General features: G+C 47.6%; 1 protein-coding gene across 5 annotated transcripts in view; it reads right to left on the bottom strand.

Moving 5' to 3' along the window:
- golga4 (golgin A4) overlaps positions 1-26,618 on the bottom strand; it is a 59,890-nt gene that overhangs the window by 10,991 nt on the left and 22,281 nt on the right. For 4 of the 5 annotated variants that reach the window (XM_038975087.1, XM_038975088.1, XM_038975090.1 and 1 more), the window contains 11 exons: positions 15,982-16,065; positions 13,688-13,835; positions 13,420-13,598; positions 12,853-12,951; positions 12,460-12,615; positions 8,248-12,257; positions 6,579-6,754; positions 5,745-5,875; positions 4,651-4,740; positions 1,646-1,735; positions 647-722 (listed from right to left, as the gene is read on the bottom strand). In XM_038975087.1, the coding sequence (XP_038831015.1) occupies positions 647-722; positions 1,646-1,735; positions 4,651-4,740; positions 5,745-5,875; positions 6,579-6,754; positions 8,248-12,257; positions 12,460-12,615; positions 12,853-12,951; positions 13,420-13,598; positions 13,688-13,835; positions 15,982-16,065 (5,239 nt within the window). The remainder of the gene's footprint in view (positions 1-646; positions 723-1,645; positions 1,736-4,650; positions 4,741-5,744; positions 5,876-6,578; positions 6,755-8,247; positions 12,258-12,459; positions 12,616-12,852; positions 12,952-13,419; positions 13,599-13,687; positions 13,836-15,981; positions 16,066-26,618) is intronic. The other variant, XM_038975089.1, reaches the window with a different exon arrangement.

Below are 26,618 nucleotides of genomic sequence, written 5' to 3'. Positions count from 1 at the left end.
CATACTTTTGGTCATGTAGTGTATTTTTTTTTACCAGGTAAGTTGACTGAGAACACATTCTTATTTATAGTTCGACCTGGGGAATAGTTACAGGGGTTAGAGAAGAGGTATGAATGAGCCAATTGGAATCTGGGGATGATTAGGTGGCCATGATTGTACGAGGGCCGATTTTCTTACGAAAAGGGAAAACAGAGTCAGGAGATCCGTTTAACGTCCCATCCAAAAGATGGCACCCTACACAGAGCAATGTCCCCAATCACTGCCCTGGGGCATTGGACCAGAGGAAAGAATCCCTCTGTTATATAGATGCTCATATTTAAAGTAGTATAGATGTTTTATATAAATGTTATTATAAACTGGGTGATTCAAGCCCTGAATGCTGATTGGCTGACAGCCGTGGTATAGCAGACCGGTATGGCAAAACATTTATTTTTACTGCTCTAATTACGTTGATAACCAGTTTACAACAGCAATAAGGCACATCGGGGGCTTGTGATATATGGCCAATATACCACGGCTAAGGGCTGTGTCCAGGCACCCTGCTTTGCGTTGTGCCTAAGAACAGCCCCTAGTCGTGGTATATTGGCCATATACCACATCTCCTCGGGCCTTATTACTTAAATATAGATGTTTAAGTTTACATTACCTTTGAACGTGCTCCCCATATGAGTCAACACTGAGTTCTTGTGGACACATCTCATTTTGTCCTCTAGTGAGTGGATCTAGAAGGGGAAAATTACATTAGAAAAAAGCACAAAATCAACAAAAAGGGATTCCTTTTTTGGGAACACTTTAATTAAAGTCTGCAGGTGTAAAGCATTATACATGCTTATAACAAGTTATGAAGTGTCATACCTACAGGCTTAGTAAAGTGTTACCATTTTATTCAAGTGGTTGTGTTCCTTTAAAATGACTTAAACTGAACAGTTTGTGGGAGATAAATAGCAATATACTGGCCTGCTATGGTCATCCAGGGGTTAGTTTATTTGGAGAACGATCTGTCCACAAAATGTGTGAGAGAAACAGTGTGTGTGTGTGTGTGTGTGTGTGTGTGTGTGTGTGTGTGTGTGTGTGTGTGTGTGTGTGTGTGTGAGAAACAGTGGGAAGGGGCAGGGTAATTGTTTATAAGGTTACAGCAAGAATAAACAGATGTTCCATGTAATGAACTTAATCCAAAAAGATAGACTAACAGTCAGATAGGATGGCCGGAGGGTGAAAGAGTCCTGGAAAGGAAGAGAGGAATACAGTGGTGTGGAATGAGGGATGTACTGTACCGTAGAGAGACAGAGACTGAAAGACTAAGGTCAACTGATGCCCTTTTCCCACTACTGAGCCAAGCTGAGCATAGTCGAGCCAAGCTGTACTGTGCTGGCCATATAACATCATCATAGTTGCTGGAACCATAATGGAAAGGTAGCCTAGCGGTTAAGAGTGTTATGCCAGTAACCAAAAGGTTGCTGGTTTGAATCCCCGAGCCGACTAGGTGAAAAATCTGTCGATGTGCACTTGAGCAAGGCACTGAACCCTAATAAGAGCTGGATAAGAGCGTCTGCTAAATGATAAAAAAAAAAAGAAAAAAGAAAGAACAAAAAAACATCCATGCCAGAAGAGTACGGTTATGCCTGGCACCACCTGTGACACTCACCCTGTCGACAAACTGCTGCTCCTTCAGCCTGGCCTCACTCAGCAGGGTGGTCTTCTCAGCTAGCTGGGCCTGCAGCTCCTCCACACCCATCTGAACCAATACAACACAATCATCAATAACAGACATGAGCATCAAATCAATAGAGACAAAGAAACTGTAGTTCTAGTTTTGGACGTTCCTCCTAAATGGGAAAATGGTTTGAACATTGTTTCAGAGCTCTCTTGAACAGAGATTCCAATCTCAATGTGATTTACCTGAAAGATGGAGAAATAAAATAAATGTCACTTTTATAGGAGCATCAGGTGAGTGCTCTATTTCACAGCGTCTGTAAAGCATGGAGACAGAGCGACTGACCTGACATCTACATGAGTAGAGAGTGGCCTGTTGAGGCCCTGAATAAGGGTAGTCCTTCCTGAGTGTAACCCCATACAATCCCCACAAAGATATTACATCAGCTTGGAAATATGCAACAGCGAGGTGAACGAGAAAAGAGCTGCACTTCATTGTGTGTGTACGGGGGAGTGTGTCCTGTGTAGGTGTGCGTGCAAGCTGATCATTTCTTTGTGTAGAGTGTGTGTGTGATGTGGTGAATGTGTTCTGGCGTGTGTATGTGTGACTGAGCGTGGGTGTTAGTCTGAGGGTCTCTCTACACAACAACACATGAGTATTAATTCGCCCTCTCCTCCCCCCTCTCTCCTCCTGCCTTTCTACCTCTCTCTCTAGATCCCTGTCCTTTCTAAAGCATACATCTGCCGTCCAGAGAATGACTGCGTCCCAAATAGCACCCTATTACACATATAGAGCACTACTTATAGGTAATAGAGTGCCATTTGTGACACATAGGTTAACTGGGAACAGGGATGGAGGGTGGAATGTGTGTACCAGACCTGGGTTTGAATAATATTTAACATTCACATACTTTATCTGGGCTTGATTGAGCTTGCCTGGCAAAATGGAACCAATAGAATAGTCACAAAACCTCTGCCCATCTGGCACTCCAGGCAGTATTTTGAATAGTATTGGAACACAGGTCTGGATGGAGGAACAAAGGGGGGGTGTACTGCCTCTTAAACCCGTTTTCCAAAAGCGAACACTACCCAGTCTGATTCAAGAAATCCTCAGATCATCCAGCTAGCTCTGGAGACCAGCCACCTCACTCAAAGAACCTATTGCCTGATTACAGCAAAATGTGTAAGCCACACGCTTTGACAATTGCCTTGAACGTCTCAGGTCTTTAAAGTGGGGCTCCTGTTGTTAACACACACAGACAAACACATTTTTACTCCACAACAAACCAGAAGATAGCTGACACTAACTGTTAAGCTCGTAAACTCTGAACTTTTGGAAAAATAAATAATTATATATACACACACACACACACACATACACATATATATAATATATATATATATATAAAGGGAATAGGTTGACTTTTGGGAAATCCATACAGCCCTGGAGGCTTCGCTTGGCTGGATGACATATAGAATGGGATTCTGTTGAAGCAATACATTAATACAGCTTCCTGCTCATCCCGCTCACAAAAGAGACTCACACACACACACCTCTGCACAAATGGTCATTTTTCTTGATCCTGCCTCTCTGTGGGCCTGTATTTGAAACACCTATGTGTCTGATGGAGGAAAGATTACCGGTTCAGTGTGGAAAGCCAAGCAAAACCAAACCCCAGACGTGGGCCTTGTGTCTATATATATATATATATATAGTGCACTACTTTTGATCAGGGCATAGAATGCTCTAGTCAAAAGTAGTGCACTAAATAGGGAATAAGGTGCGATTTGAGACACACATTCTGTCGGTGGGAAGATACCACAGATATGGCAACCTCTTTTGACATCCTGTGTGCGGGGGTAAATTAAATACAGTATGAATAAACCGGTAAACCTGTAGCGATGGGGTGGCGGTAGCCTCAAAGTTAAGAGAGGAGGGCCAGTAACCGGATGGCTGCCGTTTTGAATCTCAGGGCTGACGGGAGAAATCTGGCAGGAGCGAGTCAAGCAACTAGTGGGTGGTGGCAGTTAATTCCCAAACTGCTCTGTGGCTAACCCTGTGCCGCTAGTTGTGCTCCTCGCTAGGGATGTGACAAATGGAACATTTTCTTAATGTTTAAACTGATATTTTGTTATTGGTTTTCCATCAAAACAAGAAGAAAATGCATAAAATTCCACATGAATTCACAATGCAGATGGTCTACATTGCGCTTCCTGCAGAGAGAAAATTATAGAATTTATGCTGCTGGTGCTCTTGCTTTTCACAAGAGTGGCTCGTGTAGCTTGTTGTTGTCATCCAATCACAAGTCATCAAACCGGCACTAGGCTATAGTCAGAGCTAGAGCCTCTGTGTGGCAAGCTATTAGGCGATATCTAACTAAAAGTTAAATGAGAAGGACATGCTACAACCCCAAAAGCCAACATTACTTAATAATCCGAATGGACTTGTTATTTACTGTAGGATTCGGAAGGGGAGGAAGTGCACAGTTCAAGTTATGTAGTCTCAACTAGCCTAGCTAACGTTAGCTAGCTAGCTTAACTACTCTTGGGTTGATGCAGTCAAGGCCAGTACTATGTAATCAGATGAGATGATACATAACTAGCAATAAGTTAGTCTACCAGCGCGAGTCGACTTGGTTGCCATCTCTCTCTCCCTCCCTGCGTCACTCACAGGAGCTGCTGCTCTGCTTCGAGCCGCTCACTCTCCCTCATTATAAAGTAGCTAAAAATATATTTTTCTCCTCCTAATGTTACAGCATTGTTGTGTTAGGTATTTGTTTCATTTTCATTTCCCCCTTTATGTTGATGATGATGATCAGGACTTGTTAGTGGTAGTTTTGTAATAACTGTACTGTGATTTTAATTTTGTGATTTTTCAGGGATTTTTTCCCCTTAACATCAAGGATGCCAATTTGTTTAAAAGTTTTAACCCCTGCTCCTAGCTTCACCCTGTGCTGCTCCCAATAAACATGGACAGTATGAACTGAGATACCGTACCTCTCCACTGCCGCTGTGGGTCCTTGCCTGCAGGTCCTCCAGCTCTTTCTGTACCTGCCACACTCTGTCCCCCATCTCCACCTCTCGACTCTGCCGGGAAGAACAGGACAACCACGGCCCAGTCATTTCCTTTCTTAGAAAATACAGTAGGTCTGTACTCAAAAAGTACAGTACTTTCAAATAACTTTCCCCTATTTTTTTCTTGTATTTATATGTATTTTGCCTGCGCTTTTTGGGGGGGGGGGGGGGGGGGGGGGGGGGTACTTACATTTATTTGATCAGCACACAAACATTTCAGCTAAAAGCCTTTCTTCAGTGTGTATTTCATCTCTGTATAGTCTGATATCACAACTACACAGTATTGTCAGTCAGTCAAATACCAAGTGCTACTCTACTTAAGGCCTCCCTACTTTCATTATGTCTGGAGACAGTGATGAATGAGAGAAGACAGCTTTTATTGTAGTTTACTTAACTGAGCAGAGCAGACTATCCCTCTATAGTCATTTAGTCTAGTTTCAAATGTAAATCACTTAACAGACTGTCAGAAGGTAGACACACACACAAACACACACATTTAGTCTAGTAGTCTTTAATGTAAATCATTCAGCAGACACTACAGCCAGAAGGTATCTGTCATTTAGCTGAGTTCTCTGGGGGACTGATTGAAGGGAGAAGGTTCCATGTCAGTAATAGTTTCCTGCTGATGGGTGGAGTCCTTTTCTTATAAAGCTCAAAGTTGAAAAATATGTCAGGAACTGATAGGAGTGTCTGGACTACTGACCAGTATCACAATACTATTAGAATCACGGCATGGAAACAAAACACAAGTGGACAAATTCTTCTGAGGAAAACAGACTCAATGTTGGACCAGTAAATCATACTTGTAAACTACTTTCTAAAAGCAAACCAGTCAGTCTGTCTGTAATGATAAATGTCAATTAATATAACCCTTTACTTTAAAATATAGCTGTAGTAATATATTTGTAGTTACATAGGAACTGCTATGTATTTACATATTGATAGAGTTTAGCAGTATAGGTTATTACAAGTGTGAGAGACACATTCATGTGCTATTCATTCATACAGTACTGTACCTGCAGGACCTGCTCATATCGATGGACTGTTCTGTTTAAGTCATCATCTTTCTGGGCGATCACCTTCTGCAGCTGATTGGTCTCTTCCTGATGGCTGTCCATAAGCTCCACCTCCACGCTCTGGGCCTTCCCTGATTGGAAGAGAAGAGAGGAGAAAGAGTTCTGATATAGGATCAGTTTGGCTTTTTAGGTTATACAGAATATGATTAAATGGGCAGACCTGATCCTAGATCAGATTCAGTACTCAGACAGTTTTTGAATACGGGCCAAGAAACAAAGCACGTAGTAGACCTTGAAGTTCACATATTACAAACCAGTCACTCACTTCCGTTTTGGAATGCAGTGTTAATGACTGGACTACAGTGAAAACATATGGTGATTCTTTCAGACAGAGACAGTTTCCTAATTCAATCATCTCCCAACTCCGTTTCACCCCTATTGTTCTCTGTCTAAAAAGTCACTCATCTTTAAAACTCATTTCATTTTCTCTATTGGAAACACTTCAAATGAATACTACAAGTACCAATTACACATTAATTTATGTGGATTCCATGACAAATGATCAAACAGTGAAGAATTTGCATTGGTGAAGTTTGAGAGGATGGTTTAGACTATAAACTAACACCGTAAACCATTTTAGTCACACAAAACAAATTCATTTATAACATATAATGACTTCATATGTGCATATTCTTTTCAGTGTTTTGGGCATTGACAGTCTAGTAACATAAGTAGTAAGACACACCTCCGAAAAACTTGAGGTGCTAACTAACTGAACTGTAGAAAAAGAAAGCTGCGACTTTCTTAATATTTTTAAAGTTTCAATGGTAATACCTGCCAGTGTCTTATCATGCAATGGCTTGTCAGAAAACTCTGATTCCCTCTCACCAATGGTCTCCTTCAGTGCAGCAGTCATCTCCTGTTCTTTCAAAGCCATCTGTGTGTTGAACTCCCTCATCAGCTGCTTTAGGGACGAGTTCTGCTTCATCTCCAGATCCTCGACCTCAAGCCTGTAATTATTAATTTAAAATACAGTATGGATAGAGAAAGAAAAAACAGGAAGTACCAAAAAGGATGAATAGAAAGGGCAATGAAAGCATTTATTTTCTGACCTCAACTGACTACTTTAACTTCATTGGGATAGGGGGCAGCATTGGGAAGTTTGGATGAAAAGTATGCCCAGAGTAAACTGCCTGTTACTCAGGCCCAGAAGCTAGAATATGCATATAATTAGAGTGTTTTCCATCCAAATCTACTAAAGTTTCCAAAACTGTTAAAATAATGTCTGTGAGTGTAACAGAACTCATATGGCAGGCAAAGACCTGAGGAAAATCCAACTAGGAAGTGGGAAATCTGAGGTTTGTAGTTTTTTAGTGATTGCCTATCCAATATCCTGTGTCTATGGGGTCAGATTGCACTTCCTAAGGCTTCCAGTAGATGTCAACAGTCTATAGAAGTTGTTTCAGGCTTCTATTGTGAAAGGGGAGAGAATAAGAGCTGTTTCAACAAGTGGTCAGGCTGAAAGCCTTTAGTTTAGTCTCGCGCATGGCCGTGAGCGCGAGCTCCGTTCCCTTTCCTTTCTAATGACAACGGAATTGTTAGGTTGGAATATTATTGAAGATTTATGATAAAAACATCCTAAAGATTGATTATATACATCGTTTGACATGTTTCTACGAACTTTAATGGAACTTTTTTGACATGGAGACCTGGGAGTGCCATCAGATGAAGATCATCAAAGGTAAGTGATTCATTTTAATGCTATTTCTAACTTTTGTGACACCTCTCCTTGGTTGGAAAATGGCTGTATGGTTTTCTGTGGCTAGGCGCTGACCTAACATAATCGCATGGTGTGCTTTTGCCGTAAAGCCTTTTTGAAATCTGACACAGCGGCTGGATTAACAAGAAGTTTATCTTTAATCGTATGTATAACACTTGTATCTTTCATCAATGTTTATGATGAGCAATTTCACCTGATGTTTGTTTGAGACAATGCATTTCTGAACATAAAGCGCCAATTTCAAATGAGGTTTTTGGACATAAAGATGAACTTTATCGAACAAAACACACATTTATTGTCTAACATGGAGTCCTGAGAGTGCCATCCGGTGAAGATCAAAGGTTAGTGATTAATTTGAACGCTATTTCTGACTTTTGTGACACCTCTCCTTCTTTGGAAAATAGCTGTATGGTTTTCTGTGGCTAGGCGCTGACCTAACATAATCGCATGGTGTGCTTTCGCCGTAAAGCCTTTTTGAAATCGGACACTTGTGGCTGGATTAACAAGAAGTTTGTCTTTAAAATGGTGTATAATACTTGTATGTTTGAGAAATTTTAATTATGAGATTTCTGTTGTTTGAATTTGGCGCCCTGCAATTTCACTGAGAGGTTAATGCACTTTTACTGTAAAACACTTGTGACTGCTGATGTAAAAAGAGCTTTATAATTAATTGTGTTTGTTTGATTGATTGATTGACTGCACTAACCATTAGGTCAAACTTACTTGAGCTTCTTCTCGTTCTCTTGGGCCAACTCTTTCTTCACGTACTCCAGATCCTGCTCGTGCTCCCTCCTCAGGGAACGCAAGTCTTTCTGTAGATTCTGCTTCTCCTGCGCCGCCTCTGCCAGCTTATTCTGCAGGGATGACAGAGATTCAGCATCCCCATATTCCTGCGTCAGAGAGTGGTTCTCCATCTCTTTGCCTGCTGTGAGACTCTTGGTTTGCTCTGCAGTGCAATGCTCCACGACCTCCACTGCATTCGTACCCTGTTTTTCTAAGCTAGCCAATTCTGTCTTTTGCTGTTCGATCAGTGCAGTCTTCTCAAGCAGATCATCCTTCAGGCAGCTTATTTCAGCCAGAAAGTTTACTTTTTCCATCTCTACTTCCTTAAGCTTCATCTTAATCTCCTCAAGCCTTGAGAGGGTCTCATTTGCTTTGGTCTCTTCCTGGTTCGAAACATCTCTCTGAAGTGACAATAGCTTTTCCTCGTACATGTTCTTCAAACTCTCCAATAAGCTCTCTTTCTCAAGTCTCTCACCGTTCTGCACTTGCTCAATATGTTTTTCTTGTTCTTCCTTCAGCTTGGCTAGGGCTTCCTCCTGGTTTGAAATGTCTTTCTGAAGTAATGATAGCTTTTCCTCGTAAATGTCCTTCAAACTCTGTAAAGAGCTCTCTTTTTCCAGTCTTTCATCACTACGCACTTGCTCAATGCGTTTCTCCTGCTCTTCCGTCATCTTGGCCATGGCTTCCTCAAGGGAATTTTCTTTCTCCTCCAGGGTTTCCACCTGCTGCTTCTTTCTCGCTTCATCGATCTTGGCCTCTTCCAACTGTGTCTGAAGGTCTTTGATTGTCTTTTCCTTCTCCTCAAGTTGTGAGGTCAACTGTTTCCGAATCTGGCTGATTTTCTGCTCAGCTTTCTTCTTCAGCTCGGTCACTTTCCCAGCATTGTCTTTTGACAACCTCTCTTCAGCCGCCTTCAGACTCTCCTCTTTGCTCTTGAGAATCTCAGCCTTCGTCATCTCAAAGGCTTCCCTTTGCCACTCCAGCTCTTGTTTCAAAGTTTGGTTCTCTCTCTCCAGGGACTGCAGTTTCTCCTCTGTAGCCTGGAGTAGATTCACATTCTGGGTTCTGAACTGCTCCTGGGTCTGTTGTAGATGCTCTGTGAGCTCTCGTTTCTCACTCTCCCTGATAATGTGCTGCTGCTTCAGGTCAGCAGTTAGCTGCTCACTCTCTTTCGTCCTGAGGAATAACTGCTCCTCCAGCTCACTGAGCCGGCTGTTGCAGCTCTCCACTTCCAAAGAAAGGGCACTGACTTTCTGCTCCTTTTCACTCAAGGCTTGGTCCATCTCCGACTTGCTGACGGACTGATTGTCAATGCTGGCCGTCAGCCTCTGTAAGGCCTCATTCTTCTCAGAGATCTGTTCCTCCATATCCTCAAGTCTGGTCTGCAGAGACTTGACAGTATTGTGGTTCTGAGAGAACTTGGACTCTGCTTTCGTCTTGAACTCAGTGAGTTTGTTCCTGAGGGTGTCGGCTTGCTCCACTGCAGATTTCTTCTCTTTCTCTAGTCTGTCAATGATCTCCTCCATTTGGCAAACAAGCCTCTGTCTCTCCTCCTTGTGCTGCTGATCAAGCAGTGATATGGCTTCATCCTTCCTCATATGGCTACCTGATAACTGGGTCTTCAAGTCATTTACGATACTCTCCAAGTTGCTGATACGCACAACATTTGTTTTGACATTCTCTGAGATGGTTCGGTTTTCCTCACTGAGCTGTTCGATGCAAATTACTTTTTCTGAGAGAGCTTGGGAGTGATTCTTAGCATCCCTCTGCAGAGACTCCCTCTCAGCAGTTAAGGCTTTGATATCATCTTTGTGTACATTTAGCTGAACAGTCATTTGCTCTAGTGAACTGCATAGGTTCTTATTCTCCTCTGTCCTCTGATGGAGTTGCTCCTCCAAAGTGCGTATCCTGTCAACCTTGGTAAGGATAACGTTTTTAAGATGTGCTACCTTCTTCTGATTACCCAGAACCCTCTCTTTCAACTCTCTCACTCTGCTCTCGACTCGTTCAGAGAGTTCCTTCGTACCACCTTCGATGCTGGCCTCAATTTCCCTGCAGTAACGCATCAGTTCGTTGCTAATCCCAGTGAACTGCTTCTGCAGTTCTTTTTCCTTGACTTCCAGTTGAAGAGAATGCTGTTCAAGTCTCCTCTGAACGGCCTCCCCTTCTTCACCCTTAGAAGCCTCAAGAGCTTGAAGCTGCGTCTCGGTGTCTACAAACCTCTCAGACAGAGCCTTGATCGTCTCTCTTGCCTTCTCCTCAGTCTTGCTCACCTGATCCTGGAAGGAGTTCCTCTCATTCAGAGCCGTGTTTAGATTCCTCTCAATCACCTCTACTTGCTCTTTGAACATTGCCTCAGATTGAGATAAACTCTCCATCTTGACTGCCGCTTCCTTAAGCTCGGCTTGCAGTTTCTGCACAGTGGTCTGTCTCATCACCAACTCCTCCTTCAAGTTCTTCACTTCCTGCACAACTTGCTCTTTTTCTTCTTTGGTCTTTCCAAGCTGCTGGGTGACCTCCTCCAATTCCTGTACCTTCTCCTGTAGTATTTGTGTGTGTTTCTCCTGCATTTCCTCTTCCTGTTGTCCCAGCTTTCCCTGCCAATGATGCTCAAGATTTTCCTTCTCTTGCTTATGGACTTCACACATCTTCTCTACTTCTTCCTTGTGGTTGGCCTCAAGCTGGGACATAGCACTGCTCAGGCCTTCTGAACTTGTCTGAGACTCCATGATTTTCTCTTTACCTTGCTGTTCCTTCTGCAATAGCTCTGACTCCTTCTTTGCCAGCTCCTTTTTTGAAGATTCCTCAAGTTCCTGAAGCTTCTTCTTGAATTTCTCCTGCATCTCTTTGTTCTTTATTTTAAATTTCTCCATCTTCGCTTCCTGTGATTTCAACTTGGCCTCCATGTCTGTCTTAATGTTTTCTACCTTCTCATGAGCAGCCTTCTGGTCAACTAGCTGTTTCTTTAGTTGCTTTTCTTCCTCTTGCTTAGTGTTCAGTTCATCAGTGTAAGATGTATCCTGTTCAGAGAGCTCCTTCTTAGCCTGTTGCAACTGCTTCTCTAGCTCTTCAAGCTCCTGTACCTTTTGATGAAGAGATTCCTCTTTCTGCTGGCAGTCACTTCGAGTTGTCACCAGTTTTTGCTCTAAATCTATCAACTGACTCTTGCACTGTGAGAGTTCATCTCTGATTTTACGGAGTTGGACGTTAGATTTCTCAAGGCCCTTCTTTTCTGATTGGGCCTGCTTTAAACTCTTCCTAAGCTCCTCAAATTCTTTAACCTTGGCATTCCGGTCTTGAAGAACCGTCTCTGATTCTTCTTTCAGCCTTTTCTCACAGACAAGGTGAGCCTCAAGCTCCTTCTCTTTTTCCTTCAGCACCAGCGTCAACTTGTTGAGTTCTTCTTTTAGCGTCTTTTCCATTCCTCCCAGGGACTGCTCATGCTGCAGTTTGATCTCCTCAATATCCACACTGTGCTTGGTCAGCACCTCCTGTAGTCTCTGCTCCAGCTCCTGCCTGGATGACCCACCAGCGTTTTCAACTGCATCCAGTCTCTCCTCGAGAACTTGCTTGCTCCTCAACACCTCCTGGAGCTCAGAGGAAAGGGCTTCCAACTCAGTTTGTTTTACATCCAGCTTCTCCATCGTCTTCTGGTTCATGTCCTCTACATGGGACTGCAACTGGACCTCTTTCTCCTTCAAGATGGTCTCCACTTCAGTTCTGTGTGTTGCCCTGAACTCCTCCATGGCAGCGTTGTGTTGGGCTAAGGCCTCCTGGTGCAGCTCTACCTTGTGCTTCTCCAGCTCCTCACGGTACTTCTCCTCTAGTGCAGTCACCTCCTCCTCATGTTTTCTCCTCAGCTCCTCCATCTGAGTGGAGAGATCATCTGATGACGGAACTGACCCAGGTTGGGAGTACCTTTCCAGAGAGCTCTCCAGTTCCAGAATTCTCTGTAATGAGATGTGTATTTATTGTATGTTTGCCATAGAATTAACCAACAATGTAAAGCTTCTAGATACATTAGAGTATATTATTTGCTGTAGAATCAACAATGTGCAGCATATTTGAATAGAGTAGCTAAACGCCAAAATATTCTAATTCCAAATATCAATAATGCATTAGTCTTTATGTATTAACTACCCGAGGACTTACAGTTCTGGTGGTCTCCAGCTCCAGACGTATTTCCTTAGCATTGGTCTCTGCCTCGGTCTCTATGGCAGCCTTCTGCAGCTCTGCATCTTCCAGGGCAAGGGCAGACTGCTGCTCCAACTCCTTGGCAGCCTGGGCCAGCTCCTCTTGACACCGCTCCTACACCAAACACACAATTCAAGTTTAAATCTGCCATATGTAACAAATACATTGGATATTTTACTCAGCACTCTCACAATAAAACAGCAATAGAAACAGCAAGACAGTGCCGGAGAAATATTCACATAATATACGTAAACATGCAGCTCAAACACTTTGGTCAAAACTATAGCCGAGTTTGTTTTGCAGTATATGTGTAGAGAGGACAAAATACAGTATTAAAATATATTAACTTACCACGGCCTGGTTGACTCGAGCGCTGAGCTCCTGTTCTTTACTGGCCAGTGCTTCACTATGTAGCTTCTCCATCTCTGCCATCTTCTCCTCTGAGGATTTCTACAACACAAATAGCAACACAATATTACACCTTCAAATGATTGCAATGGATGGGTAAATACAGGTAGTCCATCGTGGCTCAGTTGGTAAGAGCATGCTGTTTACTATATATGTAGTTATTCAGGGAATTAAGGTCAGAATACAGCGTATCTGTAGACACACCTCCACCACACCTTTATATCTTAGATCTCCACCCGAATGAATAGCGGGTGAATAGCATGCTATTCTCATGCTTGATTTCAAGTCCAGAATACACACAGAGAGAAAAGTGCATAAAAAGGGAATTATGTTTAATTTACGTGCGCTTAACTCTGGTTGTAAATCGGCCCCTTAGTAAATTTACAGGGATTGAAATGGAATTGACGCCAACCCTGCTCTTGGTACTGGGTGAGTAGTGATTGTGTACTACTGCATAAGTACTGAGTGAGTATTTCATTAGTATTTTTATGTACAGTAGATGTCCCTCACCTTCATGATGGTGACCACCTCCTGCTTGACCCTGGTGAGCTCCTGCTGCAGACTCCTCCTCTCCTCTTCCCCGGCCCGCTCTACCTCCTTCACCTGTTCCTCCAGCTGGAGTTGCAGCAGCCTCCGTGCCTCCTCAGCCCTCTGGGCCATGGCCAGAGCCTTCTCTAGCTCCTCAAACCCTGGGGGAAGGTGCAAACACACATCGTTGGTTAGATACGGTACATGTACAACTTACACATTGCTAAAGAGGAAGAGGAGATCCACTGACCTGCTTTCTCAGACTTCTCTTTCTGCTCCTGCAGTTCCTCTCTCTGGGCGGCGGCCATCTTGCTTCTGGAGCGGAGCTGGGCGATCTCCTCCTCCTTCATCTCCAGAGTCTCATGCATCTGACGCTTTGTCTCTGCAATGACCATGCCCTGAAGGTACAGCCATGATTGGATTGAATTTAATTTTACTTTCAGAATAAAATAATACATGATGTATATCAACAATACGTGTATGTGATCCCGGAGGATAGCACATTAATGAACACACTTACACTACATGTCCAAAAGTCGAACACCTCATTCCAAATGAGTTGGAGTTGGTCCCCCCTTTGCTGCTATAACAGCCTCCACTCTTTTTGGAAGGCTTTCCACTAGATGTTGGAACATTGCTGATGGGATTTGCTTCCATTCAGCCACAAGAGCACTGATATTGGGTGATTAGGTCTGGCTCGCAGTCGGCGTTCCAATTCATCCCAAAGGTGTTCGATGGGGTTGAGGTCAGGGCTCTGTGCAGGCCAGTTAAGTTCTTCCACACTGATCTCAACAAACAATTTCTGTATGGACCTTGCGTTGGTCACGTGAGCATTGTCATGCTGAAACTGGAAAGGGCATTCCCCAAACTGTTGCCACAAAGTTGGAAGCACAGAATCATCTAGAATGTCATTGTACTGTATGCTGTAGCATTAAGATTTCCCTTCACTGGAACTAAGGGACCTAGCCCAAACCATGAAAAACAGCCCCAGACCATTATTCCTCCTCCACCAAACGTTACAGTTGGCACTATGCATTGGGGCAGGTAGCGTTCTCCCAGCATCCGCCAAACCCAGATTCGTCCGTATGACTAGCAAATGGTGAAGCGTGATTCATCACTCCAGAGAACGTGTTTCCACAGCTCCAGAGTCCAATGGCGGCGAGCTATACATCACTAAAGCCGACGCTTGGCATTGCGAATGGTGATCTTAGGCGTGTGTGAGGCTGCACGGCCATGGAAACCCATTTCACGAAGCTCCCGGCGAACAGTTCCTGTGCTGACGTTGCTTCCAGAGGCAGTTTGGAACTCGGTAGTGAGTGTTGCAACCGAGGACAGACAATTTCTACGTGCCACGCACTTCAGCACTCGGTGATCCCCTTCTGTGAGCTTCTGTGGCCTACCACTTGTTGTTGCTCCTAGACGTTCCCACTTTACATTAACAGCACTTACCGTTGACCGGGGAAGCTCTAGCAGGGCAGAAATTTGACAAACTGACTTGTTGGAAAGGTGGCATCCTATGACAGTGCCACAATGAATGTCACTGAGCTCTTCAGTAAGGCCATTCTACTGCCAATGTTTGTCTATGGAGATTACATGGCTGTGTGCTCGATTTTATACACCTGTCAGCAAAGGGTGTGGCTGAAATAGCAGAATCAACTAATTGGAAGGGGTGTCCACATACTTTTGTTTGTTTGTTTGTTTATATATATATATATGAGTGTATTTCCAAATAGGTCCTCAATTAATTTTTTTTATCTGCACTGTTATGATTGTCTCCTACGTAGCATGTCTTAATCAAACCCAAGGCCCCTAAATTGTTTCTAACCATTATGCTGTGCCTCTAACACTAACCCATATTCATCAGTGTGACCTCACAAGTCACACACACACACACACACACACACACACACACACACACACACACACACACACACACACACACACACACACACACACACACACACACACACACACACACACACACACACACACACACACACACACACACACCTCTCCTGCAGAGCCAGAGGATAATGGTCAAGCGCAACAATCGTGGATAGAGTGTTTCTGTCATCTCTGCACTCAGGGGCATAGCACAAACATGTCTATATTTCACAGATTCACACTAAGCAGGAGTGCGAAGGACATTTAAGGGGCACTCAACGTTAGGACCAGAATGGTGGAGGCTGGTGGAAGGAGGGAGCAATCGATGAATGGGGTAATTGTAATGGCTGGAATGGAATGAAAGGAAAGGTATACAACACTTCAAACACCGGGTATCCATGTGTTGTCTTAGGATTCCATTCTAGCCATTACGATGAGCCTGATTTGAAGTGCCACCAGCCTCCACTGACTCAGAAGCTTAAAAGGGCGCTTCAATCAAGATATATGACCAACCTTAAAAAGGAAAGTTAACTGACGTTTCAGCTTATTTCCGACGTACCTATGGTGGTGTTGTTTTATTCAAACAGTTTTTAAGTTCGTTAGCTGGCTTAGCAAGGTCCAGAATCTCCTGGCTAGCATTTAGAAGCCCTCTTCACTCACCTTGTCCTGCTCCAGCTGTTCAATAAGGTTCTTAGCATCACGCAGCTGGGTGATGAGCTTGGTCTTCTCTGTGGTGTGCAGCTCCTGTAGTGCAGACAAGACAAACGGAAGGAAATATATAAAAATGGGTTCATGTGCAAGGTATCAAAGCAACAGTGAAGACACTGAGAACAGACAGATTGAAGGAGAGATCAGATAATATATATATTGAAGGTTGAAGGTGCTCTTTGGGTAAGGAAATGATGGACCATCTTTGAAAGTAAAAGATGGATTAATCTGCAAGTCATCAAAAGGAACAGGGGCGCCGCTGTAGTAAAGGAACAGGAGCCCCGCTGTAGTAAAGGAACAGGAGCCCCGCTGTAGTAAAGGAACAGGGGCCCCGCTGTAGTAAAGGAACAGGAGCGCCGCTGTAGTAAAGGAACAGGAGCCCCGCTGTAGTAAAGGAACAGGAGCCCCGCTGTAGTAAAGGAACAGGAGCCCCGCTGTAGTAAAGGAACAGGAGCACCGCTGTAGTAAAGGAACAGGAGCCCCGCTGTAGTAAAGGAACAGGAGCCCCGCTGTAGTAAAGGAACAGGAGCCCCGCTGTAGTAAAGGAACAGGAGCCCCGCTGTAGTAAAGGAACAGGAGCCCCGCTGTAGTAAAGGAACAGGAGCACCGCTGTAGTAAAGGAACAGGGGCCCCGCTGTAGTAAAGGAACAGGAGCGCCGCTGTAGTAAAGGAACAGGAGCGCCGCTGTAGTAAAGGAACAGGGGCCCCGCTGTAGTAAAGGAACAGGAGCGCCGCTGTAGTAAAGGAACAGGAGCACCGCTGTAGTAAAGGAACAGGAGCCCCGCTGTAGTAAAGGAACAGGAGCTCCGCTGTAGTAAAGGAACAGGAGCCCCGCTGTAGTAAAGGAACAGGAGCTCCGCTGTAGTAAAGGAACAGGAGCCCCGCTGTAGTAAAGGAACAGGAGCTCCGCTGTAGTAAAGGAACAGGAGCCCCGCTGTAGTAAAGGAACAGGGGCCCCGCTGTAGTAAAGGAACAGGAGTGCCGCTGTAGTAAAGGAACAGGAGCCCCGCTGTAGTAAAGGAACAGGAGCACCGCTGTAGTAAAGGAACAGGAGCACCGCTGTAGTAAAGGAACAGGAGCCCCGCTGTAGTAAAGGAACAGGAGCGCCGCTGTAGTAAAGGAACAGGAGCCCCGCTGTAGTAAATGAACAGGAGCACCGCTGTAGTAAAGGAACGCCGCTGTAGTAAAGGAACAGGAGCCCCGCTGTAGTAAAGGAACAGGGGCCCCGCTGTAGTAAAGGAACAGGAGCACCGCTGTAGTAAAGGAACAGGAGCCCCGCTGTAGTAAAGGAACAGGAGCGCCGCTGTAGTAAAGGAACAGGAGCCCCGCTGTAGTAAAGGAACAGGAGCACCGCTGTAGTAAAGGAAAAGGGGCCCCGCTGTAGTAAAGGAACAGGAGCCCCGCTGTAGTAAAGGAACAGGAGCCCCGCTGTAGTAAAGGAAAAGGGGCCCCGCTGTAGTAAAGGAACAGGAGCACCGCTGTAGTAAAGGAAAAGGGGCCCCGCTGTAGTAAAGGAACAGGAGCACCGCTGTAGTAAAGGAAAAGGGGCCCCGCTGTAGTAAAGGAACAGGAGCCCCGCTGTAGTAAAGGAACAGGAGCACCGCTGTAGTAAATGAACTGGAGCACCGCTGTAGTAAAGGAACAGGGGCCCCGCTGTAGTAAAGGAACAGGAGCCCCGCTGTAGTAAAGGAACAGGAGCGCCGCTGTAGTAAAGGAACAGGAGCGCCGCTGTAGTAAAGGAACAGGGGCCCCCGCTGTAGTAAAGGAACAGGAGCGCCGCTGTAGTAAAGGAACAGGGGCCCCGCTGTAGTAAAGGAACAGGGGCCCCGCTGTAGTAAAGGAACAGGGGCCCCGCTGTAGTAAAGGAACAGGGGCCCCGCTGTAGTAAAGGAACAGGGGCCCCGCTGTAGTAAAGGAACAGGGGCCCCGCTGTAGTAAAGGAACAGGGGCCCCGCTGTAGTAAAGGAACAGGGGCCCCGCTGTAGTAAAGGAACAGGAGCACCGCTGTAGTAAATGAACTGGAGCACCGCTGTAGTAAAGGAACAGGGGCCCCGCTGTAGTAAAGGAACAGGGGCCCCGCTGTAGTAAAGGAACAGGAGCACCGCTGTAGTAAATGAACTGGAGCACCGCTGTAGTAAAGGAACAGGAGCCCCGCTGTAGTAAAGGAACAGGGTCCCCGCTGTAGTAAAGGAACAGGAGCACCGCTGTAGTAAATGAACTGGAGCACCGCTGTAGTAAAGGAACAGGAGCACCGCTGTAGTAAAGGAACAGGAGCACCGCTGTAGTAAAGGAACAGGGGCGCCGCTGTAGTAAAGGAACAGGAGCCCCGCTGTAGTAAAGGAACAGGAGCCCCGCTGTAGTAAAGGAACAGGAGCCCCGCTGTAGTAAAGGAACAGGAGCCCCGCTGTAGTAAAGGAACAGGAGCGCCGCTGTAGTAAATGAACAGGAGCCCCGCTGTAGTAAATGAACAGGAGCCCCGCTGTAGTAAATGAACAGGAGCACCGCTGTAGTAAAGGAACGCCGCTGTAGTAAAGGAACAGGAGCGCCGCTGTAGTAAAGGAACAGGAGCACCGCTGTAGTAAAGGAACAGGAGCACCGCTGTAGTAAAGGAACAGGAGCGCCGCTGTAGTAAAGGAACAGGAGCGCCGCTGTAGTAAAGGAACAGGAGCGCCGCTGTAGTAAAGGAACAGGAGCGCCGCTGTAGTAAAGGAACAGGAGCGCCGCTGTAGTAAAGGAACAGGAGCGCCGCTGTAGTAAATGAACAGGAGCCCCGCTGTAGTAAATGAACAGGAGCACCGCTGTAGTAAAGGAACGCCGCTGTAGTAAAGGAACAGGAGCCCCGCTGTAGTAAAGGAACAGGGGCCCCGCTGTAGTAAAGGAACAGGAGCACCGCTGTAGTAAAGGAACAGGAGCGCCGCTGTAGTAAAGGAACAGGAGCGCCGCTGTAGTAAAGGAACAGGAGCCCCGCTGTAGTAAAGGAACAGGGGCACCGCTGTAGTAAAGGAAAAGGGGCCCCGCTGTAGTAAAGGAACAGGAGCCCCGCTGTAGTAAAGGAACAGGAGCCCCGCTGTAGTAAAGGAACAGGAGCACCGCTGTAGTAAAGGAAAAGGGGCCCCGCTGTAGTAAAGGAAAAGGGGCCCCGCTGTAGTAAAGGAACAGGAGCACCGCTGTAGTAAAGGAAAAGGGGCCCCGCTGTAGTAAAGGAACAGGAGCCCCGCTGTAGTAAAGGAACAGGAGCCCCGCTGTAGTAAATGAACTGGAGCACTGCTGTAGTAAAGGAACAGGGGCCCCGCTGTAGTAAAGGAACAGGAGCGCCGCTGTAGTAAAGGAACAGGGGCCCCGCTGTAGTAAAGGAACAGGGGCCCCGCTGTAGTAAAGGAACAGGGACCCCGCTGTAGTAAAGGAACAGGGACCCCGCTGTAGTAAAGGAACAGGAGCACCGCTGTAGTAAATGAACTGGAGCACCGCTGTAGTAAAGGAACAGGGGCCCCGCTGTAGTAAAGGAACAGGGGCCCAGCTGTAGTAAAGGAACAGGGGCCCCGCTGTAGTAAAGGAACAGGAGCACCGCTGTAGTAAATGAACTGGAGCACCGCTGTAGTAAAGGAACAGGAGCCCCGCTGTAGTAAATGAACAGGGGCCCCGCTGTAGTAAAGGAACAGGGGCCCCGCTGTAGTAAAGGAACAGGAGCGCCGCTGTAGTAAAGGAACAGGAGCGCCGCTGTAGTAAAGGAACAGGAGCGCCGCTGTAGTAAAGGAACAGGAGCCCCGCTGTAGTAAAGGAACAGGGGCACCGCTGTAGTAAAGGAAAAGGGGCCCCGCTGTAGTAAAGGAACAGGAGCCCCGCTGTAGTAAAGGAACAGGAGCCCCGCTGTAGTAAAGGAACAGGAGCACCGCTGTAGTAAAGGAAAAGGGGCCCCGCTGTAGTAAAGGAAAAGGGGCCCCGCTGTAGTAAAGGAACAGGAGCACCGCTGTAGTAAAGGAAAAGGGGCCCCGCTGTAGTAAAGGAACAGGAGCCCCGCTGTAGTAAAGGAACAGGAGCCCCGCTGTAGTAAATGAACTGGAGCACTGCTGTAGTAAAGGAACAGGGGCCCCGCTGTAGTAAAGGAACAGGAGCGCCGCTGTAGTAAAGGAACAGGGGCCCCGCTGTAGTAAAGGAACAGGGGCCCCGCTGTAGTAAAGGAACAGGGACCCCGCTGTAGTAAAGGAACAGGGACCCCGCTGTAGTAAAGGAACAGGAGCACCGCTGTAGTAAATGAACTGGAGCACCGCTGTAGTAAAGGAACAGGGGCCCCGCTGTAGTAAAGGAACAGGGGCCCAGCTGTAGTAAAGGAACAGGGGCCCCGCTGTAGTAAAGGAACAGGAGCACCGCTGTAGTAAATGAACTGGAGCACCGCTGTAGTAAAGGAACAGGAGCCCCGCTGTAGTAAATGAACAGGGGCCCCGCTGTAGTAAAGGAACAGGGGCCCCGCTGTAGTAAAGGAACAGGGGCCCCGCTGTAGTAAAGGAACTGGAGCACCGCTGTAGTAAAGGAACTGGAGCACCGCTGTAGTAAAGGAACAGGAGCACCGCTGTAGTAAAGGAACAGGAGCCCCGCTGTAGTAAAGGAACAGGAGCCCCGCTGTAGTAAAGGAACAGGAGCCCCGCTGTAGTAAAGGAACAGGAGCCCCGCTGTAGTAAAGGAACAGGAGCCCCGCTGTAGTAAAGGAACAGGAGCGCCGCTGTAGTAAATGAACAGGAGCCCCGCTGTAGTAAATGAACAGGAGCACCGCTGTAGTAAAGGAACGCCGCTGTAGTAAAGGAACAGGAGCCCCGCTGTAGTAAAGGAACAGGGGCCCCGCTGTAGTAAAGGAACAGGAGCGCCGCTGTAGTAAAGGAACAGGAGCGCCGCTGTAGTAAAGGAACAGGAGCGCCGCTGTAGTAAAGGAACAGGAGCGCCGCTGTAGTAAAGGAACAGGGGCCCCGCTGTAGTAAAGGAACAGGGGCCCCGCTGTAGTAAAGGAACAGGGGCCCCGCTGTAGTAAAGGAACAGGAGCCCCGCTGTAGTAAAGGAACAGGAGCGCCGCTGTAGTAAAGGAACAGGGGCCCCGCTGTAGTAAAGGAACAGGGGCCCCGCTGTAGTAAAGGAACAGGGGCCCCGCTGTAGTAAAGGAACAGGAGCGCCGCTGTAGTAAAGGAACAGGGGCCCCGCTGTAGTAAAGGAACAGGGGCCCCGCTGTAGTAAAGGAACAGGGGCCCCGCTGTAGTAAAGGAACAGGGGCCCCGCTGTAGTAAAGGAACAGGGGCCCCGCTGTAGTAAAGGAAAGGGAGCGCCGCTGTAGTAAAGGAACAGGGGCGCCGCTGTAGTAAAGGAACAGGGGCGCCGCTGTAGTAAAGGAACAGGGGCGCCGCTGTAGTAAAGGAACAGGGGCGCCGCTGTAGTAAAGGAACAGGGGCGCCGCTGTAGTAAAGGAACAGGGGCGCCGCTGTAGTAAAGGTACAGGGGCCCCGCTGTAGTAAAGGAACAGGAGCGCCGCTGTAGTAAAGGAACAGAAGCGCCGCTGTAGTAAAGGAACAGGAGCGCCGCTGTAGTAAAGGAACAGGAGCGCCGCTGTAGTAAAGGAACAGGAGCGCCGCTGTAGTAAAGGAACAGGAGCGCCGCTGTAGTAAAGGAACAGGAACGCCGCTGTAGTAAAGGAACAGGAGCGCCGCTGTAGTAAAGGAACAGGAACGCCGCTGTAGTAAAGGAACAGGGGCGCCGCTGTAGTAAAGGAACAGGGGCGCCGCTGTAGTAAAGGAACAGGGGCGCCGCTGTAGTAAAGGAACAGGGGCGCCGCTGTAGTAAAGGAACAGGGGCGCCGCTGTAGTAAAGGAACAGGGGCGCCGCTGTAGTAAAGGAACAGGGGCGCCGCTGTAGTAAAGGAACAGGGGCGCCGCTGTAGTAAAGGAACAGGGGCGCCGCTGTAGTAAAGGAACAGGGGCGCCGCTGTAGTAAAGGAACAGGGGCGCCGCTGTAGTAAAGGAACAGGAGCGCCGCTGTAGTAAAGGAACAGGAGCCCCGCTGTAGTAAAGGAACAGGAGCCCCGCTGTAGTAAAGGAACAGGAGCCCCGCTGTAGTAAAGGAACAGGAGCCCCGCTGTAGTAAAGGAACAGGAGCCCCGCTGTAGTAAAGGAACAGGAGCCCCGCTGTAGTAAAGGAACAGGAGCCCCGCTGTAGTAAAGGAACAGGAGCGCCGCTGTAGTAAAGGAACAGGAGCGCCGCTGTAGTAAAGGAACAGGAGCGCCGCTGTAGTAAAGGAACAGGAGCCCCGCTGTAGTAAAGGAACAGGAGCCCCGCTGTAGTAAAGGAACAGGAGCGCCGCTGTAGTAAAGGAACAGGAGCGCCGCTGTAGTAAAGGAACAGGAGCGCCGCTGTAGTAAAGGAACAGGAGCGCCGCTGTAGTAAAGGAACAGGAACCCCGCTGTAGTAAAGGAACAGGAGCCCCGCTGTAGTAAAGGAACAGGGGCCCCGCTGTAGTAAAGGAACAGGAGCGCCGCTGTAGTAAAGGAACAGGAGCGCCGCTGTAGTAAAGGAACAGGAGCGCCGCTGTAGTAAAGGAACAGGAGCGCCGCTGTAGTAAAGGAACAGAAGCGCCGCTGTAGTAAAGGAACAGGAGCGCCGCTGTAGTAAAGGAACAGGAGCGCCGCTGTAGTAAAGGAACAGGAGCGCCGCTGTAGTAAAGGAACAGGGGCCCCGCTGTAGTAAAGGAACAGAAGCGCCGCTGTAGTAAAGGAACAGGAGCGCCGCTGTAGTAAAGGAACAGGAGCGCCGCTGTAGTAAAGGAACAGGAGCGCCGCTGTAGTAAAGGAACAGGAGCGCCGCTGTAGTAAAGGAACAGAAGCGCCGCTGTAGTAAAGGAACAGGAGCCCCGCTGTAGTAAAGGAACAGGAGCACCGCTGTAGTAAAGGAACAGGAGCCCCGCTGTAGTAAAGGAACAGGAGCGCCGCTGTAGTAAAGGAACAGGAGCCCCGCTGTAGTAAAGGAACAGGAGCCCCGCTGTAGTAAAGGAACAGGAGCCCCGCTGTAGTAAAGGAACAGGAGCCCCGCTGTAGTAAAGGAACAGGAGCTCCGCTGTAGTAAAGGAACAGGAGCCCCGCTGTAGTAAAGGAACAGGAGCCCCGCTGTAGTAAAGGAACAGGAGCGCCGCTGTAGTAAAGGAACAGGAGCCCCGCTGTAGTAAAGGAACAGGAGCCCCGCTGTAGTAAAGGAACAGGAGCCCCGCTGTAGTAAAGGAACAGGAGCCCCGCTGTAGTAAAGGAACAGGAGCCCCGCTGTAGTAAAGGAACAGGAGCCCCGCTGTAGTAAAGGAACAGGAGCACCGCTGTAGTAAAGGAACAGGAGCCCCGCTGTAGTAAAGGAACAGGAGCGCCGCTGTAGTAAAGGAACAGGAGCCCCGCTGTAGTAAAGGAACAGGAGCCCCGCTGTAGTAAAGGAACAGGAGCCCCGCTGTAGTAAAGGAACAGGAGCCCCGCTGTAGTAAAGGAACAGGAGCCCCGCTGTAGTAAAGGAACAGAAGCGCCGCTGTAGTAAAGGAACAGGAGCCCCGCTGTAGTAAAGGAACAGGAGCGCCGCTGTAGTAAAGGAACAGGAGCCCCGCTGTAGTAAAGGAACAGAAGCGCCGCTGTAGTAAAGGAACAGGAGCCCCGCTGTAGTAAAGGAACAGGGGCCCCGCTGTAGTAAAGGAACAGGGGCCCCGCTGTAGTAAAGGAACAGGAGCGCCGCTGTAGTAAAGGAACAGGAGCGCCGCTGTAGTAAAGGAACAGAAGCGCCGCTGTAGTAAAGGAACAGAAGCGCCGCTGTAGTAAAGGAACAGGAGCCCCGCTGTAGTAAAGGAACAGGAGCACCGCTGTAGTAAAGGAACAGGAGCCCCGCTGTAGTAAAGGAACAGGAGCACCGCTGTAGTAAAGGAACAGGAGCGCCGCTGTAGTAAAGGAACAGGAGCGCCGCTGTAGTAAAGGAACAGGAGCACCGCTGTAGTAAAGGAACAGGAGCACCGCTGTAGTAAAGGAACAGGAGCACCGCTGTAGTAAAGGAACAGGGGCCCCGCTGTAGTAAAGGAACAGGGGCCCCGCTGTAGTAAAGGAACAGGGGCCCCGCTGTAGTAAAGGAACAGGAGCGTCGCTGTAGTAAAGGAACAGGAGCCCCGCTGTAGTAAAGGAACAGGAGCACCGCTGTAGTAAAGGAACAGGAGCCCCGCTGTAGTAAAGGAACAGGAGCCCCGCTGTAGTAAAGGAACAGGAGCCCCGCTGTAGTAAAGGAACAGGGGCCCCGCTGTAGTAAAGGAACAGGAGCGCCGCTGTAGTAAAGGAACAGGGGCCCCGCTGTAGTAAAGGAACAGGAGCACCGCTGTAGTAAAGGAACAGGAGCACCGCTGTAGTAAAGGAACAGGGGCCCCGCTGTAGTAAAGGAACAGGAGCGTCGCTGTAGTAAAGGAACAGGAGCCCCGCTGTAGTAAAGGAACAGGAGCCCCGCTGTAGTAAAGGAACAGGAGCCCCGCTGTAGTAAAGGAACAGGAGCCCCGCTGTAGTAAAGGAACAGGAGCACCGCTGTAGTAAAGGAACAGGAGCCCCGCTGTAGTAAAGGAACAGGAGCCCCGCTGTAGTAAAGGAACAGGAGCCCCGCTGTAGTAAAGGAACAGGAGCCCCGCTGTAGTAAAGGAACAGGAGCCCCGCTGTAGTAAAGGAACAGGAGCGCCGCTGTAGTAAAGGAACAGGAGCCCCGCTGTAGTAAAGGAACAGGAGCGCCGCTGTAGTAAAGGAACAGGAGCCCCGCTGTAGTAAAGGAACAGGAGCCCCGCTGTAGTAAAGGAACAGGAGCCCCGCTGTAGTAAAGGAACAGGAGCCCCGCTGTAGTAAAGGAACAGGAGCCCTGCTGTAGTAAAGGAACAGGAGCCCCGCTGTAGTAAAGGAACAGGAGCGCCGCTGTAGTAAAGGAACAGGAGCCCCGCTGTAGTAAAGGAACAGGAGCGCCGCTGTAGTAAAGGAACAGGAGCACCGCTGTACTTAATAACACTGAACTGAATTTTTCGACAACCAACTACCCCTCATAACCTTTAAGCAGGGGTACAAACACCAGATTTCAGACAAATGGATGCATAATTCGTTACAACATATTGTTTAAAATCATCAGGATGGTGCTCAGATTATTGTACAGGTTGCCCTCGCATGAACCTCCAGGCTCTTTGCTTGTAGCCTGGTCCCATATGAGTTTGTGTTGTATAGCCAACTCCTATGGTCGTTTCAATTAACAATGAATACAGCACAAACAGCTCTCAGAACAGGCTACTTTCCTGGTTAGAAAAAAGTTAAATAAAACAAGGAAGTACCAAGACAGGTTGCAAAATGTTTCTGCATGGCAGGCAGAGCGTCTCCCTACACCATCCATGAGGCCAGGCCACCACAGCCACAAGGCGGTTGTCAACAGAGGCCGCATACGAGGCCAACTAAACCAACACACAGACCACGTTAGGTTGGGTTAGCAGCAGTGGTCTGTAGTGTAGCTAGCACGTCACTATGAAACTACTGTGTGAGAACATACAATAAAGTAAATAATCATTTAACGCAAATACCAAACAGACCACAACGCCATATAAATACCAGATCCCAAAGGTGAAATGGTGGCCTGAGAGACAGACAGCTGCTGTCTGTTTTACAGGGTGTGGGGGTGTGTGTGTGTGTGTGTGTGTGGATGAGCAAGCCCCTCCACGCTAGTTAGGAGAGCTGAGCGCCTGTTAACCTCTGGCTCTTTCTGTCACAGGAACAGCCCTGTTCTCAGACACTGGCCAGGTTCACACACACACACACACACACACACACACACACACACACACACACACACACACACACACACACACACACACACACACACACACACACACACACACACACACACACACACACACACCTCTGCCCATCACACTTAGATGCAGAGCTATTGTCTGTTATCACAGGCCTGTTCTGACGCCCAGCATCACTCACGGCCGCTAGTGAAAACGACAGACACCACAGCCAAACTAAACTATGTACTTATTATTCCACCAAAGAACAATGTTGTGGTATTAAACTGAATAAATGTCACAAAGTTAGCTAAATGACATGACCTTGGTCAGCCCCTGGGATGAGTCGTAAATAGCACCCTATTCCCTACATATGGCACCCTTTTCCATACATTGTGTACTTTGGAGCTCTGTCTCGTTATGAGGGCCTCACCCTTTCCGAGCAGTAGTGTGTGTGTGTCATAGAAATAGATAGTGAAGCCACAGACCAGGCACATTATCACTAAACCATCAAGACTCCATTGGATGATTTATAAAACAGTGTTGTGAAACATGTTACTGTTCACACCATAGTGTTCAATTCTGTGGTTCAGACACTCACTCTTCAGCCCCATATAATGAACTCCTTTCAAAACTACAGTGTACTAAGTACAGGCGGCCATATGTGGAAAATGGTCTTCTAAAATGTGTATTCCAGGGTGAAGGGTAAGCTATCTTTCCAGAAAAGTTGATTAGAAGAGCCATGTGACGGTTTCTAAACAAAATGTCTAATTGTAACGGCCGGAATGCAATATTGATA

Source organism: Salvelinus namaycush, chromosome 35, assembly GCF_016432855.1.
Source record: "Salvelinus namaycush isolate Seneca chromosome 35, SaNama_1.0, whole genome shotgun sequence".
In the NCBI taxonomy this organism is placed as follows: Eukaryota; Metazoa; Chordata; class Actinopteri; order Salmoniformes; family Salmonidae; genus Salvelinus; species Salvelinus namaycush.
Note: the sequence above shows the minus strand (reverse complement) of the source record. Positions and strands in the feature narration are given on the sequence as shown.